Below are 15,554 nucleotides of genomic sequence, written 5' to 3' on the forward strand. Positions count from 1 at the left end.
TAGAAATTGCTGAGCGTAGAATTTATCAGCAAGTTTGATACCTCTCATTACGATCTGAGAAACCATTTCTTTGGGAATTTACTCCCCCCATCCCCTCAAAAAACAACCCAGGAAATTATTTATTTATTTATTTATTATTTGATTTATGCCCCGCCCTTCCTCTCAGAAGGAGCCCAGAGCGGCAAACAGAAACGCTAAAAACACTTTAAAACATCATAAAAAGCCCTTAAAATACATTACAACAAAACGACGTTAAAATATTTTTTAAAAAGCTTTAAAAACAAAAAAGGGTTAAAAACATTATTAAAGAAAACATATTAAAAGCAATTCCAACACAGACGCAGACTGGGATAGGTCTCGAAAGGCTTGTTGGAAGAGGAAAGTCTTCAAAAGGCGCCGAAAAAATAGCAGAGTTGGCGCCTGCCTAATATTTAAGGGGAGGAAATTCCACAGTGTAGGTGCCACCACACTAAAGGTCTCTTCCCTTTATTGTGTGGAATGGACCTTCTGATGAGATGGTATCTGCAGGAGGCCCTCACCTGCAGAGCACAGTGTTCGACTGGGCATATAAGGGGTAAGACAGTCTTTCAGGTATCCTGGTCCTGAGCTGTACAGGGCTTTGTACACCAAGACTAGAACCTTTAACTTGAATTAGGGCCACAAGCACAGAAACAGGTTGAGCTTCGGCCTTGCATGCGGAGGGTCCCAGGCTCAGTCCCCAACAGCATCTCCAGGCAGGGCTGCGAGAGACTCCCTGCCTGAAACCCTGGAGAGCCGCTGCCAGGCAGTGACAATACTCTGAGCTAGACGGACCAATGGCCTGACTCGGCCTAAGGCCGATGTTAATGTTCTCCTAAAGCAGCCTTTCCCAACCAGTGTGCCTCCAGATGTTGTTGGGCCACAACTCCCATCAGCCTCAGCCAGCATTGCCAATGGTCAGCAAAGATGGGAATTGTGGTCCAACAACATCTGGAGGCACACTGGTTGGGAAAGGCTGCCCTAAAGCCTTTCAGCAGTCGAGCTAGGCCTCTGGGAAGGCATCGCGGCCCCGTTGCTAGGCAACCTCGCCTAACCCGGATGTAGGGGAAGGAATGCCTCCGGTGTGGGCAGCGCTCTTCCCTTACGCAAGATGGCGGCGCCCTTGTCTGTTCGTTTGGAGTTCGGGTAAGGGGCAAGAAGGAGAAGGGGGTGTGGTGGTGTGTAGAGCGGGTTGGCACGGAGAGGTCCCTTGCTCGGCTTCTGTTCGAGACGCAGACGGGATGGTTCCGTCGGGCCGGAGGATGCTTAGCACTGTGGAAAGAAGTTGGGATGCTGTGCTTGGGGGGAGATCCTATGGTTTCCAGCGCATTTTTTAAAGCTTTCCCAGACTTTGCGTCCCGTATCACAGGCTACTCTCCTCCACATAAGCAGCCTCCCCCCCCAACTCCACCCTCCACTCCTGGGATTTCGAGCAGTCGCTTGGGAGGACCCCGAGGGGTTGGGGGCTGTGTAGCTTCCAATAAGTGCTATAATAATTGCATACTCTTCCCCTGTTCATTCCTGCCTCTATTTCTCTCTTCCTTTGGTTGTCTCTTTCTAGATAGGCTTTACCTTAAAGGGCTTTAGAATCTTCTCATTCTTTGTAAAAGTGCCATAGACAACAGATGGTGATATATACAGGAGGTACAGAAACTGAGGTTATCATACTTTGGACACATCATGAAAAGACATGATTCACTAGAGAAAAACAAAAGGGAGTAGAAAAAGAGGAAGGCCAAACAAAAGATGGATTGATTCCATCAAGGAAGCCACAGACCTGAACTTACAATATCTGAACAGGGTGGGTTCATGACAGATGGTTTTGGAGGTCGCTGATTCATAGCGTCACCATAAGTCGTAATCGACTTGGGCACATAACAACAACACAGATGAAGCAGCTTTCTTCCATAACAAAGGCTTGGAAGTAGGGAGCTGGGAGGTTGCTCCTGTGCCATTCTTGATATCCCTGTAACCTCCTGATTTCTGATCTCCTGAGCCTTTAAATCAGGGATGCGGAACTTGTGGCCTTCCCAGATGTTGCCGGACTGCAATTCCCATCAGCCCCAGCCAGCGTGGTCAATTGTCAGGGATGGTGTGAGTTCTAGTCCAGCACAATCTCTGAGGCCACTAGTTGCCTACCCCAGCTTTAAATGTACTGGGTAAAACCTATCCAGTAGGTGTCTCTGATTATTGCAGGCTAACACTCCAAAAAAGTCCTCTGAAGTCTTATTTTCAGCTCACTACCTCTCTATCATTTTCCCCATTTCTTAAGTCCCAGTAATATTTTGTGGAGACCCTTGTGGGGGCAAGCCTCTGGTAATGGGAAGGGGGGCTATGACTGGGGTGTAGAGACATTAGCGGGTAAGGTAGATTTCCTCCGATCCACTTTAAAATATTGATGGTCCTTGAAAGAAAAGGCTTGAGAGGTGGTGAACTGAAAATAAGACGGTTGTCTTTAATGCTTAAAGCTATGGCAAGGTGTCAGATTAACAGGATACATGAAGGGGAAAAGTTACATGAAGATAGCCCAATGTAGCTTTAGCCCACCAGTGAGTCTTCCTGTTCTAGAATCTGAATAGGAGGGAATACTAGAAATAATCTGTGTAAGAGTAAAGAAACCTGGTGAATAGGGCATAATATACAATTCGTCTCTCATCTAACAGTCCTCTGAATGCTCAAAAAGTTTGTCCTTAGGTCCTAAATCCATTTTCTTTTAAAGTCAATGCTGGAATGTTTGAAGTAACAATAAAGAATGAATTTGAGCACGTGGGAAGTGGCGTTTTCTCAATACTCGTAAACAAAATCAGTTCCTACATGTTTTAGGGTAGAGCAGGGGTGGGAAACCTCCCGTCTCAGGAATCTAATTAGGCCTGCCATACCTCCCCATTTGGCGAGGTCATTTCAGCCAGCATCAGGTGTGGAGCAGGTAAAAACCTGGCACAGCTGAAATAAGGGTTTTCATGTGCCATTGTTCAGCTGTCTGCTGGGTTTTGAGAAGCCCCTTTCAAAGTCCTGTCTTGTGGTGAAGGGTGCGAGTTCCAGTGCCTTTGATTTTAGGAATGTCTTTGTAGAAATTTAGCACTAAAAGGAATATAGTTCATTTGCCTTTATCAGGGATAGCTAACCTGTGGCCCTCTATCTCCCATCAGCCCCTGGCAGCATAGCCAGTGACCAGGAATGATAGAAGTTGTAGTCTAATAATGTCTGGAGGTGTGCTGCTGCTCCTCCTTTAAATGGTTTATCTGCAGCATACAGCATTAGAAATTTTAATAGGCCATGAAAGAATTGCATCAAGAAGTAGGAAATGATACCATGTAGTTGGCTCAGTCTTGAGTGTGTTCCCTTTCTCAGTGACGCTGAAAGGGAGATAAAATCCAGCTAGGCGTCATACATCAAGGTGCTTCATATTTAGTTTTCAAAGGCTGCTTTCTGCATTTAATAGACTGAAGTTGTCTTACCATTAACTGTTCATTATAAGGGCAGAGAAAATATGCCTAAAAAGAAGATAATGCCTGAATCTGTCAAGCAGCCTTTCTTAACCTAGTGCCCTCCAGATGTTGTTAGACTTCAACTCCCATCATCCCTTACCATAGCCCATGCTGTCTAGACTGAGGAGAATTGTAGTCCAAAACATCTGGAGAGCACCAGCTTGAGGAAGCCTGCTGTGAAAGTAGAGAGAGAGGCACTTTGTTAAACGGAGGGGTTTGGACATCTCTTAGGAAAGCATAGATGTGAATACAGTGCTGTTTCAGAATGGGAGTAGAGTGCATTGCAACTTTTGACTGTACACAAAATCAAGAAAGGAAGGGAATCCAGCACACATCACTGGTATCAAACAAAAGGGAAGCAACACAACTATGAAGAAGAGAAAGAGAACGTCCATAAAAGCTTATGCCATAGTAAAGCTGTGAGGTACCATTGTCTCTTTCTAGTGGTGGTGCATGAACTAGAATGGTGAGTTTGGTGACAAAAAGCCTAGGGAGATCACTTTCTCAGTGCGCTATGGTATGAATTCTTCAAACCAAGCTTACTATGATAAAATGTGATAGATACTGTATAAATGTGTTAATTTCCAGAGGAGTAGCTGTATTTTGTAGCAAAAGCAAGAGTCCTGTGGCCCCTTAAAAGTCTAACACAGTTATTGTGATATAAGCTCTCTTGGACGACACCCCTAGGATGTAAGACCTGTGACCCTCCCAGGTGTTGTTGGACTCCCAACTCCTATCAGCCCCAGCCAGCATGGCCAATAGTCAGGAATGATGGGTGCTGTAGTCCTGCATCTTGAAGGCCACAAGGTCCCTATCCCTGATTTACATCCTAGCTCCTATTGCTTCCTTCAAGAGGCCTGAGAGCCAGGAACTGCTGATATCATCTGCTTAGTGAACATAAGAACATAAGAACATAAGAAGAGCCTGCTGGATCAGGCCAGTGGCCCATCTAGTCCAGCATCCTGTTCTCACAGTGGCCAACCAGGTGCCTGGGGGAAGCCCGCAAGCAGGACCCGAGTGCAAGAACACTCTCCCCTCCTGAGGCTTCCAGCAACTGGTTTTCAGAAGCATGCTGCCTCTGACTAGGGTGGCAGAGCACAGCCATCACGGCTAGTAGTGATGTCTATAAGACACAAAGGAGGGTGCCTGCAAAACTCTATTAAACTTTAGATCAGTCTTTGACAAACCGGTGTCTTCTAAAACTCATGTCGTGCTCCCTGGGGCCAATGAGAGTGGTAGTTCAAAGCATCTGGAGGAAAGTTAGGGAAGGCTGCTTTAGATGATGTTTTAATGTTTAGAGGATGATTTAGATTATGGGACTTGCAGTCCAAAGCGTGTGAAAAACATAGGATTGGTGAAAGCTCCTTGCGAGGATGTTTTAAGATGTGCCCAGTTTTGCTCTGAAAATGTGTTGAGAATGGTTGAAAGGCGGCATAGAAATATTCCAAATGATCTTCCAATCTGTTCTGCTGGATACTTTTCTCCAAAACCTTGAAGGGTTTCCTCGGTTTAAATAGATCATGCCTTTCCTCCATGCTCGCATTGCCTAGCGCAACCTTTTGAGATAACTGCCCCACCCATGGTAGCCACTATAGAGCTGCCTTTCCAGTAAAGTTGTGTGCATTCGGTTCTTCCCACCCCCCACTGCCTCTTTTCTTGGAAATGCCTAAATGAGTGCTCTGTGTGTGTTCACACTGAAGCTGAATTTCCCCCCCAGCTAGCGTGTTACAGAAGGACCTTATCTCCCGTCCCGAGATCTGTAGTGAACACAAAGTATGAGCTTGTTTTCCTAGCAAGCAGAAAGATGCCTCTATCCTATTGTTGGTAGGGCTTGTTCTCCTGCATGAATCTCCAGATTTGTCTAACATTAATAATTGCTACTTCAGTTTTCAGATAACAGTTTTTTTGTTGAGCCTCGATAGCGCTACGAGAGCCATCTTTCGGGAGAGTGGCTCTGTATAAGTAATAGCATCGCAGTAAGGGTTACAAAGGCGCTGTTGTGCACAGCCATAGTACAGCCAAAAATCTTCCTACACGTACCTAGATTTAAAGGGACTGGGTCTCATGTTAATATTTCACCATAAGTATTTTGATAATTCCTTTTCCATGTGTCTCTCTTGATGTGACAGTGACCAAGCAAATATTGATGCTAAACGGCCAGGTACTAATTAACTCCTGGAGTTGATTCCACTCATGACTCATGCCCTCATGCCTCCATAGTTAGATGTTCCCCTCTCTCCATCAATCTCAGCTGTGTGTCTTAGGCTTCATTCCTGTGCACCAGCCTTCCCCAACCTGGCGCCCTCCAGATGTTGCTTGACTACAGCTCCCCATCCATTCCAGCCAGCATGGCCAAAGTCAGGTAGGATGGGAGCTGTAGTCCAGCAACATCTGGGCGGTGCCAGGTTGGTATGTCCTTATCTGGGAGTATGTCCCATTGAACTTGGTGTGGCTTTTGCCTTGAGTAGACATGTATAGAATTGTACTGTAAGCTGCTCATGGTTCAGGCCTGTGACAGACCCGGTGGTGGCAGTCCATGAAGCTGATTTTTCTGCTAAGAGGGCACACTGTTGAGAAGTAGGGCCATAGCTCAGTGCTCAGAGCTGCTGCCAGTCAGTGTAGACAATATTGAGCTAGATGGACCGATGGCCTGCCTCAGTACAAAGCCGCTTCCTTTGTTCCTAAGCAAGATTCAGGTGCCAGTCAGCTCGTCTTCTGTGAATGCAATGAGAGGGAGGGGGCCAAGAAAGTTCTTGGGCCAGCCCTGTGTGTTAATTGATTACCTTTGCACATGAAGGAAAAAATTGTTCTGAAGGGGGGGGGAAGAAAAGGGGGGTTGCATGTGTTGTAGATGTCCACTCTGCCCGCTGCCCCCCATCTCTTCTCTCACATCCACCCGCAAGAAGGCGTGATGTACTCCATGTGCCACATGATACTCTGTGATTTAGGGACAGTTTAAGAACGTAAGAACACAGCTTGGGACCACAATACCTGATGGAACGCCTCTCCCAGTATGAACCCACCCGTACACTACGCTCAACATCCAAGTCCCTCCTCCGGGGGCCTCCTCTGAGGGAAGCTGGGAGGCTGGCAACAAGGGAGAGGGCCTTCTCAGAGGTGGCCCCCAAATTACGGAATGATCTCCCTGACGAGGTGCGCCTGGTGCCCACACTGTTATCTTTTCAGCACCAGGTCAAGACTTTCCTCTTCTCCCAGGCATTTTAGCATGTGTTTTAAATTGTTTTTAAAAGATGTGTTTTTAAATTTGTATATTTGTTTTTAATGTTTTTAGTTATTGTAAACTGCCCAGAGAGCTTTGGCTATGGGGCAGTATATAAATACAAACAGGGAGACCTTGAGATGAGATATGAAATTGAGGAAGCATCCAAACTAGGAAATGTGGTAGTAATGGGTGACTTCAACTACCCGGACATAGACTGGCTGCATATGTGTTCCAGTCATGACAAAGAAGCAAAGTTTCTAGATATTCTAAATGACTATTCCCTAGATCAGGTGGTCATGGAACCGACCAGAGGGACGGCAACCCTGGACTTAATCCTCAGTGGGGACCGGAACCTGGTGCGAGATGTAAGTGTTGTTGAACCGATTGGGAGCAGTGACCACAGTGCTATTAAATTAAACATACATGTAACTGGCCAATTGCCACGAAAATCCAACACGGTCACATTTGACTTCAAAAGAGGAAACTTCACAAAAATGAGGGGATTGGTAAAAAGAAAGCTGAAAAACAAAGTCCAGAGGGTCACATCACTTGAAAATGCTTGGAAGTTGTTTAAAAACACTATATTAGAAGCTCAACTGGAGTGCATACCGCAGATCAGAAAAGGTACCGCCAGGGCCAAGAAGATGCCAGCATGGTTAACGAGCAAAGTCAAGGAAGCTCTTAGAGGCAAAAAGTCTTCCTTCAGAAAATGGAAGTCTTGTCCAAATGAAGAAAATAAAAAAGAACACAAACTCTGGCAAAAGAAATGCAAGAAGACAATAAGGGATGCTAAAAAAGGATTTGAGGAGCACATTGCTAAGAACATAAAAACCAACAACAAAAAATTCTATAAATACATTCAAAGCAGGAGACCATCTAGGGAGACAATTGGACCCTTGGATGATAAGGGAGTCAAAGGTGTACTAAAGAACGATAAGGAGATTGCAAAGAAGCTAAATGAATTCTTTGCATCTGTCTTCACAGTGGAAGATATAGGGCAGATCCCTGAACCTGAACTAACATTTGCAGGAAGGGATTCTGAGGAACTAAGACAAATAGTGGTAACGAGAGAGGAAGTTCTAAGCTTAATGGACAATATAAAAACTGACAAATCACCGGGCCCGGATGGCATCCACCCAAGAGTTCTCAAAGAACTCAAAGGTGAAATTGCTGATCTGCTAACTAAAATATGTAACTTGTCCCTCGGGTCCTCCTCCGTGCCTGAGGACTGGAAAGTGGCAAATGTAACGCCAATCTTCAAAAAGGGATCCAGAGGGGATCCCGGAAATTACAGGCCAGTTAGCTTAACTTCTGTCCCTGGAAAACTGGTAGAAAGTATTATTAAAGCTAGATTAACTAAGCACATAGAAGAACAAGCCTTGCTGAAGCAGAGCCAGCATGGCTTCTGCAAGGGAAAGTCCTGTCTCAGTAACCTATTAGAATTCTTTGAGAGTGTCAACAAGCATATAGATAGAGGTGATCCAGTGGACATAGTATACTTAGACTTTCAAAAAGCGTTTGACAAGGTACCTCACCAAAGGCTTCTGAGGAAGCTTAGCAGTCATGGAATAAGAGGAGAGGTCCTCTTGTGGATAAGGAATTGGTTAAGAAGCAGAAAGCAGAGAGTAGGAATCAACGGACAGTTCTCCCAATGGAGGGCTGTAGAAAGTGGAGTCCCTCAAGGATCGGTATTGGGACCTGTACTTTTCAACTTGTTCATTAATGACCTAGAATTAGGAGTGAGCAGTGAAGTGGCCAAGTTTGCTGACGACACTAAATTGTTCAGGGTTGTTAAAACAAAAAGGGATTGCGAAGAGCACCAAAAAGATCTCTCCAAACTGAGTGAATGGGCGGAAAAATGGCAAATGCAATTCAATATAAACAAGTGTAAAATTATGCATATTGGAGCAAAAAATCTTAATTTCACATATACGCTCATGGGGTCTGAACTGGCGGTGACCGACCAGGAGAGAGACCTCGGGGTTGTAGTGGACAGCACGATGAAAATGTCAACCCAGTGTGCGGCAGCTGTGAAAAAGGCAAATTCCATGCTAGCAATAATTAGGAAAGGTATTGAAAATAAAACAGCCGATATCATAATGCCGTTGTATACATCTATGGTGCGGCCGCATTTGGAATACTGTGTACAGTTCTGGTCGCCTCATCTCAGAAAGGATATTATAGAGTTGGAAAAGGTTCAGAAGAGGGCAACCAGAATGATCAAGGGGATGGAGCGACTCCCTTACGAGGAAAGGTTGCAGCATTTGGGGCTTTTTAGTTTACAGAAAAGGCGGGTCAGAGGAGACATGATAGAAGTGTATAAAATTATGCATGGCATTGAGAAAGTGGATAGAGAAAAGTTCTTCTCCCTCTCTCATAATACTAGAACTCGTGGACATTCAAAGAAGCTGAATGTTGGAAGATTCAGGACAGACAAAAGGAAGTACTTCTTTACTCAGCGCATAGTTAAACTATGGAATTTGCTCCCACAAGATGCAGTAATGGCCAGCAGCTTGGACGGCTTTAAAAGAAGATTAGACAAATTCATGGAGGACAGGGCTATCAATGGCTACTAGCCATGATGGCTGTGCTCTGCCACCCTAGTCAGAGGCAGCATGCTTCTGAAAACCAGTTGCCGGAAGCCTCAGGAGGGGAGAGTGTTCTTGCACTCGGGTCCTGCTTGCAGGCTTCCCCCAGGCACCTGGTTGGCCACTGTGAGAACAGGATGCTGGACTAGATGGGCCACTGGCCTGATCCAGCAGGCTCTTCTTATGTTCTTATGTTCTTAAATAAATAAATAAATAAATAAGAGGAGCCCTCAAGCCGCTCCAGTCCAGCATCCTCTTCTCACAGTGGCCAACCAGATGCCCCAACTGGAAACCTGAGCGCAAGAGCACTCTCCCTGCTTGCCTTCCCCAGCAGCTGGCAGTCAGAGACATGATGCTTCCAACACTGGAGGGAGAACACCGCCATTGTGGCTCGTAGCCATTGATTGCCATGCCCTCCTCCACAAATGTGTCTCATCCCTTTGAAAGCCACCCAAGTTGCCAGCCAAACCCCCACATCTTGTCGGAGCAAATTCCCTACTTCAGCTTGGCTCTGTATGAAGCAGCCTTTTCCTCTTGCCTGTCCTGAATCTCCCATCATTCACCTCCACCGGATGTTCCCGTTGGGCTCTAGTATTATGAGAGAGAGAGAAAAAAAACTCTCTTCCATTCTTTTGCCCTGAGGTGAGAGGTGAGAGAAAGAAGAATGTGGGTCTGCTCTGAGAGGAGAAAAGCAAAAGGGAAGTCTGCTTTATTCAAGAAGTCTTATCTTCTGCCTTTCAACCTACGAGGATCCTCAAGTGGCTGAGAATATAAAGCAAACAATGTGAAACAAAATCAAGAGAATAGAAAAGTTCTCTCTTTTTTCTTCCTTTAAATCCATTTTTGTGGTAGCTCTGCTGGGTATAAGCCACCACAAAGCAGCAAGAAAATAGCCAAAGTATCCGACACAACAACGAAATTTTAATTTGTCCTGCGCGGTCTCCAAAATGGCAGCATCTTCCTTTGCTGTCTGGAGCCCAAACTGGCCTCCCTTGAGGAGGGAGTTCTGGACTCTTGGCACCACTACCAAGAAGGCCCCATCTTGTGTAGCCGTCTACGGCACATCAGGGGTCTAGGGGTGTGCGTGTGTGTGGCATGAAACAGGGCTTCCCACAATGACCTGAATGGTCATAAGTCCGCTCCTATGGGAAGAAGCTATTTGATAAGTGATTAGCAAAAATGGTACAGATTGGGGCTGGCCTCTGGCAGGAGATGTAAAAAAGTTTAAACTGTTTGTGTGTGGGTTTTTAAAAAAAATGCATGCCCTACTGCAGAGATGGGGAACCTACGGCCCTCCACCTGCGTGTTGGACTCCAATTGCCATCAGCTCCAGCCAGCATGGTCAGTGGTCAGGGATGATGGGAGCTCCCCATCCCTTCTGTAACAAAATCCTGTGCGTGCCTAATCAGAAGAAAGTCCTACTGAAGACAGTGGGATTTCCTCTCAGGGAAGTGTGCACAGAATCCCAGCTTAAGCCTGTAACCAAGCCTAGCTATGTGTAATGGGAAGAATCGCCCAGTCTTTCCCCTCTTTACACCTCCAGCTACTCATTCATTCACGCATTCTTCTCTGTTTCCCATTTCAAAGTTTAGATTGTCAGCTCTTTCAGGCTGTCCTCTAGAACTGGGGTGGGGACCCTGTGGCCCTCCAGACCTTGCTAGACTCCCAACCCTCATCAGCCTCTGCTTGTCAGAGATGAAGGAAGCTGTAGTCCAGCAATATCTGGAGGGGCACAGGGCCCTCACCCTTGCTCTAGACCTCTGCAAAGCGGCATGCGCTCTGGCACTGTGTCAGCAGTGGAGAACTACTCGCCCGTGGGCCAGATCTGGCCTTCCTGCCCTCTTCTCCTCTTTTCAGTCATTGCTATTCACTCTCTCTCTCAAACAAATGCCCCTTGCCTGTAACAATGGTCCTGCTCTCTGCCACCTGCCATTCTTTATTTCCCCCATCTCTGTGCTGTGTGTCAGAGGGAGGATAACAAGCAGCCGTCGTGCTGCTAGATGAATGAATAACTGCATGAATGAATGAATGAGACTGTGGCACAGAGGGGTGTGTGTGCTACATGTAAAAGATGGCATGATCATGGCAGGGAATTGATAACTAGCTGAGCTTTTCTGTATTTTTAGCTTTAAAATGTTGGTGCTTCTATGACTTTTGTCTTGCAGAGTGATGATGATGTGTTTTTTGGTTTACGTTTTCAGAGGTGGAGCAGAACTCTTGTTTAATGGGATAAGAAAACATCAGGTGACTCTGCCCAGCCAGCAAGAACCTTGTGAGTATTTTGAGGATGGCTGTTCTCATCTTTTCTCCCACCCCCAAACTTGGCCCCTATTGATTGTCTGAGATGAAAAATGAAAACCTTTACTCTCTGTCAAGGTTTTACTGTCGACTTCCACTGGGACATCAGAAGGTGCCTTATACTAGGTCAGATTATTTGTCCACTTCTTAGGCTGACAGCAGTTCTCCCTGGTGCTGGCAGAGAAAGGCCTCTCCGATTGCCTGCAGCCTGGTTCCTTTAACTCAGGAGTAGGGAACCTTTTCTGACCAGCAGGTCAGATCACCATCCCTGCCATTCCAAATTTGACAGGTGGGCAGCACTGCCCTCCTGACATCACTATTGTGTCAGGTGATGCTGCACTTTGAATCCCTGAATGTTGGGACTTCAAAGCACAGTGTGGGCTGTTTGAAAGCCCTTTTGCAAACAGCCCCTTGCTGCTCTTTGAACCTCAGAAAATCAAAGGTTCAAGGAGCAGCACCAGGAGGGAGAAGCCATTTCCATTAAGTGGAAGTGGCTTCCCCCTGCTAAAGCAAGACACGCTCCCACTGTCCTTCAGTCTTCCTTCAGCAGAGGAACAATCAGGAGCTTGCTCTAAGCTCTGGATTGTTCATTTGAAGCCCTGCCACTGTCTGCCCCAGATTATTGATTGATTGATTGATTGATTGATATCCTGCCCTTCCTCCCAGCAGGAGCCCAGGGCAACAAACAAAAGCGCTAAAAACACATCAAAACATCATAAAAACAGACCTTAAAATACATTAAAACAAAACAGCTTTAAAAACATCTTTAAAAAAAGCTTTAAAAACATCTTTAAAAAAGGGTTAAAACATATTGTTTAAAAAAAAAAACATTTTAAAAGCAATTCCAACACAGACACAGACTGGGATAAGGTCTCAACTTAAAAGGCTTGTTGAAAGAGGAAAGTCTTCAAAAGGCGCCGAGAAGATAGCAGAGATGGCTCCTGCCTAATATTTAAGGGGAGGGAATTCCACAGGGTAGGTGCTGCCCCACTAAAGGTCCGTTTCCTATGTTGTGCGGAATGGACCTCTTGATAAGGTGGTATCTTCAGGAGGCCCTCACCTGCAGAGTTCAGTGAATGGCTGGGTATATAAGGGGCAAGATGATCTTTCAGGTATCCTGGTCCCAAGCTGTATAGGGCTATTTACACCAATACTAGAACCTTGAACTTGGCCCGGTAGCAAATGGGCAGCCAGTGCAGTTCTTTCAGCAGCGGGGTGACATGTTGGCGATACCCTGTCCCAGTGAGCAGTCTTGCCACCGCATTTTGCACCAACTGCAGCTTCCGGACCAACCTCAAGGGCAGCCCCATATAGAGCACATTACAGTAATTCAGTCTGGAGGTTACCGGTGCATGGACAACAGTGGTCAGGCTATCCTGGTCCAGAAATGGCCACAGCTCTCTTACGAGCTGAAGCTGGTAAAAGCCACTGAGGTCACCTGGGCCTCTAGTGACAAAGATGAATGTAGGAGCACCCCCAGGCTACGGACCTGCTCTTTCAGAGGGAGTACGACCCCATCCAAAGCAGGCAGCTGACAAATTATCTGAACTCGGGGAACCACCAACCCACAGCGCCTCTGTCTTGCTAGGATTCAGACTCAGTTTATTGGCCCTCTCCAGCCCACCACCGAGTCCAGGCAGAGGTCCAGGGCTTGCATGGCCTCTCCCGATTCAGATGTTACAGAGAAATAGAGCTGGGTGTCATTAGAATACTGCTGACACCTCACCCCAAATCTCCTGATGACCGCTCCCAAGGGCTTCATATAGATGTTAAACAGCATGGGGGACAAGATGGTACCCTGCGGCACCCCACAGCACAGCTGCCAGGGGGCCGAAAGACAGTCATCCCAATGCTATTCTCTGAGAGCGACCCTGGGGATAGGATCGGAACCACGGTAAAACAGTGCCTCCATGTACAACATCAGGTGTAGGGCGGGTGGGCATGGCTTGCCCCAAATGGCCTTGTTGGCCTAATGGGGAGGCCTGGAGGGCCAGACTTCCCACGGACCAGAGGCTCCCCACCCCTCCTTTAACTGGAGGAACTAGGGACCTTTGAGATGTAAAACATGTGCTCAACTTTTGCTCTGTAGATCCAGATGTTCATGCATGTTTCTGGGGAAGCATGCAGCGAGGCGATTTCTGTCTTGCTCTGCTTCAGGGTAAAACTGCAAACTGAAGGCTGCCAAAAAGAACAAGGAGTGGCTTCTCGCCTGTCCCTGGCATTAGGCAGTTTCCTGGAAGCTAGTCCTGCTGACGGCTATTAGCTCTGATAAGTAAATAGGGCTTCCAAATACAGCAGCAGAATGCCTCCAAACAGCCAGCTGCTGTGCACTGACAACAGAGGATGCCATATTATTACTATTATTATTATTATCATCATCATCATCATCATCTCCACAACTTAGTCATCCCACATAATATAAACAAGGAGGTACATCTCCAGTTAGAGACTTACTGGTTATAAATACCACCCAATAAATACCACTGTAATATATTAAGACAATACTTAGTAATGTTCTAAACTTTGTGCTTCTATTGAAAACATTTTAAATTGATCATTTCGTCCTGGCACCACCCTTAATTTTTTTAGTCAATGAATTTTTTCCACCTTATCACAAAGCTGTCATGCCTCTGTCCCCATCTCCTCCCTTTAAATCCAACATAGTGAGTCAATTTAGCCATTGCAGCAAATTTGCTGAGTTTTTCCAACCATTCTTTCACAGACTCCACATTTTTGATGCTATTTCCTTGATGCCCTGTTTGTGAGTCGCTAGTGAGGTATCTAGCTGGCTGCTGTTGGAAACAGGCAGAGCTTCGTCTGAGCCAGCTGGCCAGGTCTGGCATTCTTTCTGCAGTCCTAGGTGGTAGGGTGGGTGGGTGTCCCTATACTGGTCCCAGAGAACAGGCTGAAGACATGAGATATAAGCAGCCTTGCTGCACCTGAGCAGTTCTGGCTGTGGTCAGCACTTGGATGGGAGGAAGCCGGGGAACCCCCACATATATCACCCTGACTTCCATGATGGAAGGAGTGTAGAAACATAATTGCATGTGGGAGAAATGAGATGACGCTGTTTCCCCATCCCTTTGCAATGGCTTAAAAACAATCACCCGTTAATGAGAAATCCTTGATAATGGAGCATAACATTTCTATTCCTCACGACAGCCCTGTAAGGCAGGTCGGGCTGAGAGGCGGTGGCTGGCCCAAGATCCCCTTTTCAGCTTCTGCTTGTTCCTGAGCACTGGGAATCCTGAATCCTGGAACCAGCAGCAGTGGCGTCACTAGGGTTGGTGTCACCCGGTGCGGCCTGCAGCGCCTTCTCTCTCAGACTGTGAGTGATTGCGCATGCGGCAGAGCGCCCGCACAGCCTCTAGGAGCACACGGCCGAACGACAGGGCCCGGGAGTGCACCGCCGCCTCGTTGTCTGCCGCCGCTTCCACCTTCTAACAGCCGAGGAAGGCAGCCGGCGCGACATGCAAAGACACTCGTTAGTGCCTAGGCGGTGCCTAGGGGGGGCAGCTCTGGGTGTCACCCCCATCTGGTGGTGTCACCCGGTGCGGCCCGCACCTGCTGCACCGCCCTAGTGACGCCCCTGACCAGCGGAGAGCAGAAGCAATCTGCCTCTGTGTTTACCATTTGCGGCCAGGCGCGTTCTTTGCCTTTCCCAGGTTATGTGCTTTTGAGTACGAGTGAGAACGTAGCTGGTCACTCACCTCTGTCTTGGAAGTAAAACATTTAGATGTTAAAAGCCTGAGGTTGAGCAATGGAGCTGACTGGTGGGAGCCTGAAGACCAAAGGAAGTGCTTCATTGCACAGCACATGGTTAGGGTGTGCCACCGTAAGATGTGGGGGTGGCTGCCAACTTGGGACTACTTTAAAAGGGATTCCTACAAATTCGTGGAGGATCAGGCAGCTAGTCATGATCGCTACGTATTGCCTCCA

At 46.8% G+C, this 15,554-nt stretch overlaps 1 protein-coding gene across 2 annotated transcripts in view; it reads left to right on the plus strand.

The window, feature by feature from the left end:
• The first annotated feature begins 1,063 nt into the window (after positions 1 to 1,063).
• Positions 1,064 to 15,554, plus strand: part of URM1 (ubiquitin related modifier 1) — a 34,933-nt gene continuing 20,442 nt past the window's right edge. For both annotated transcript variants that reach the window (XM_061603778.1, XM_061603779.1), the window contains exons 1-2: positions 1,064 to 1,164; positions 11,519 to 11,589. In XM_061603778.1, the coding sequence (XP_061459762.1) occupies positions 1,130 to 1,164; positions 11,519 to 11,589 (106 nt within the window). In that variant the 5' untranslated portion in view covers positions 1,064 to 1,129. The remainder of the gene's footprint in view (positions 1,165 to 11,518; positions 11,590 to 15,554) is intronic.

The sequence above is a fragment of the Rhineura floridana genome, chromosome 20 (genome assembly GCF_030035675.1).
Source record: "Rhineura floridana isolate rRhiFlo1 chromosome 20, rRhiFlo1.hap2, whole genome shotgun sequence".
Taxonomy (NCBI): domain Eukaryota; kingdom Metazoa; phylum Chordata; class Lepidosauria; order Squamata; family Rhineuridae; genus Rhineura; species Rhineura floridana.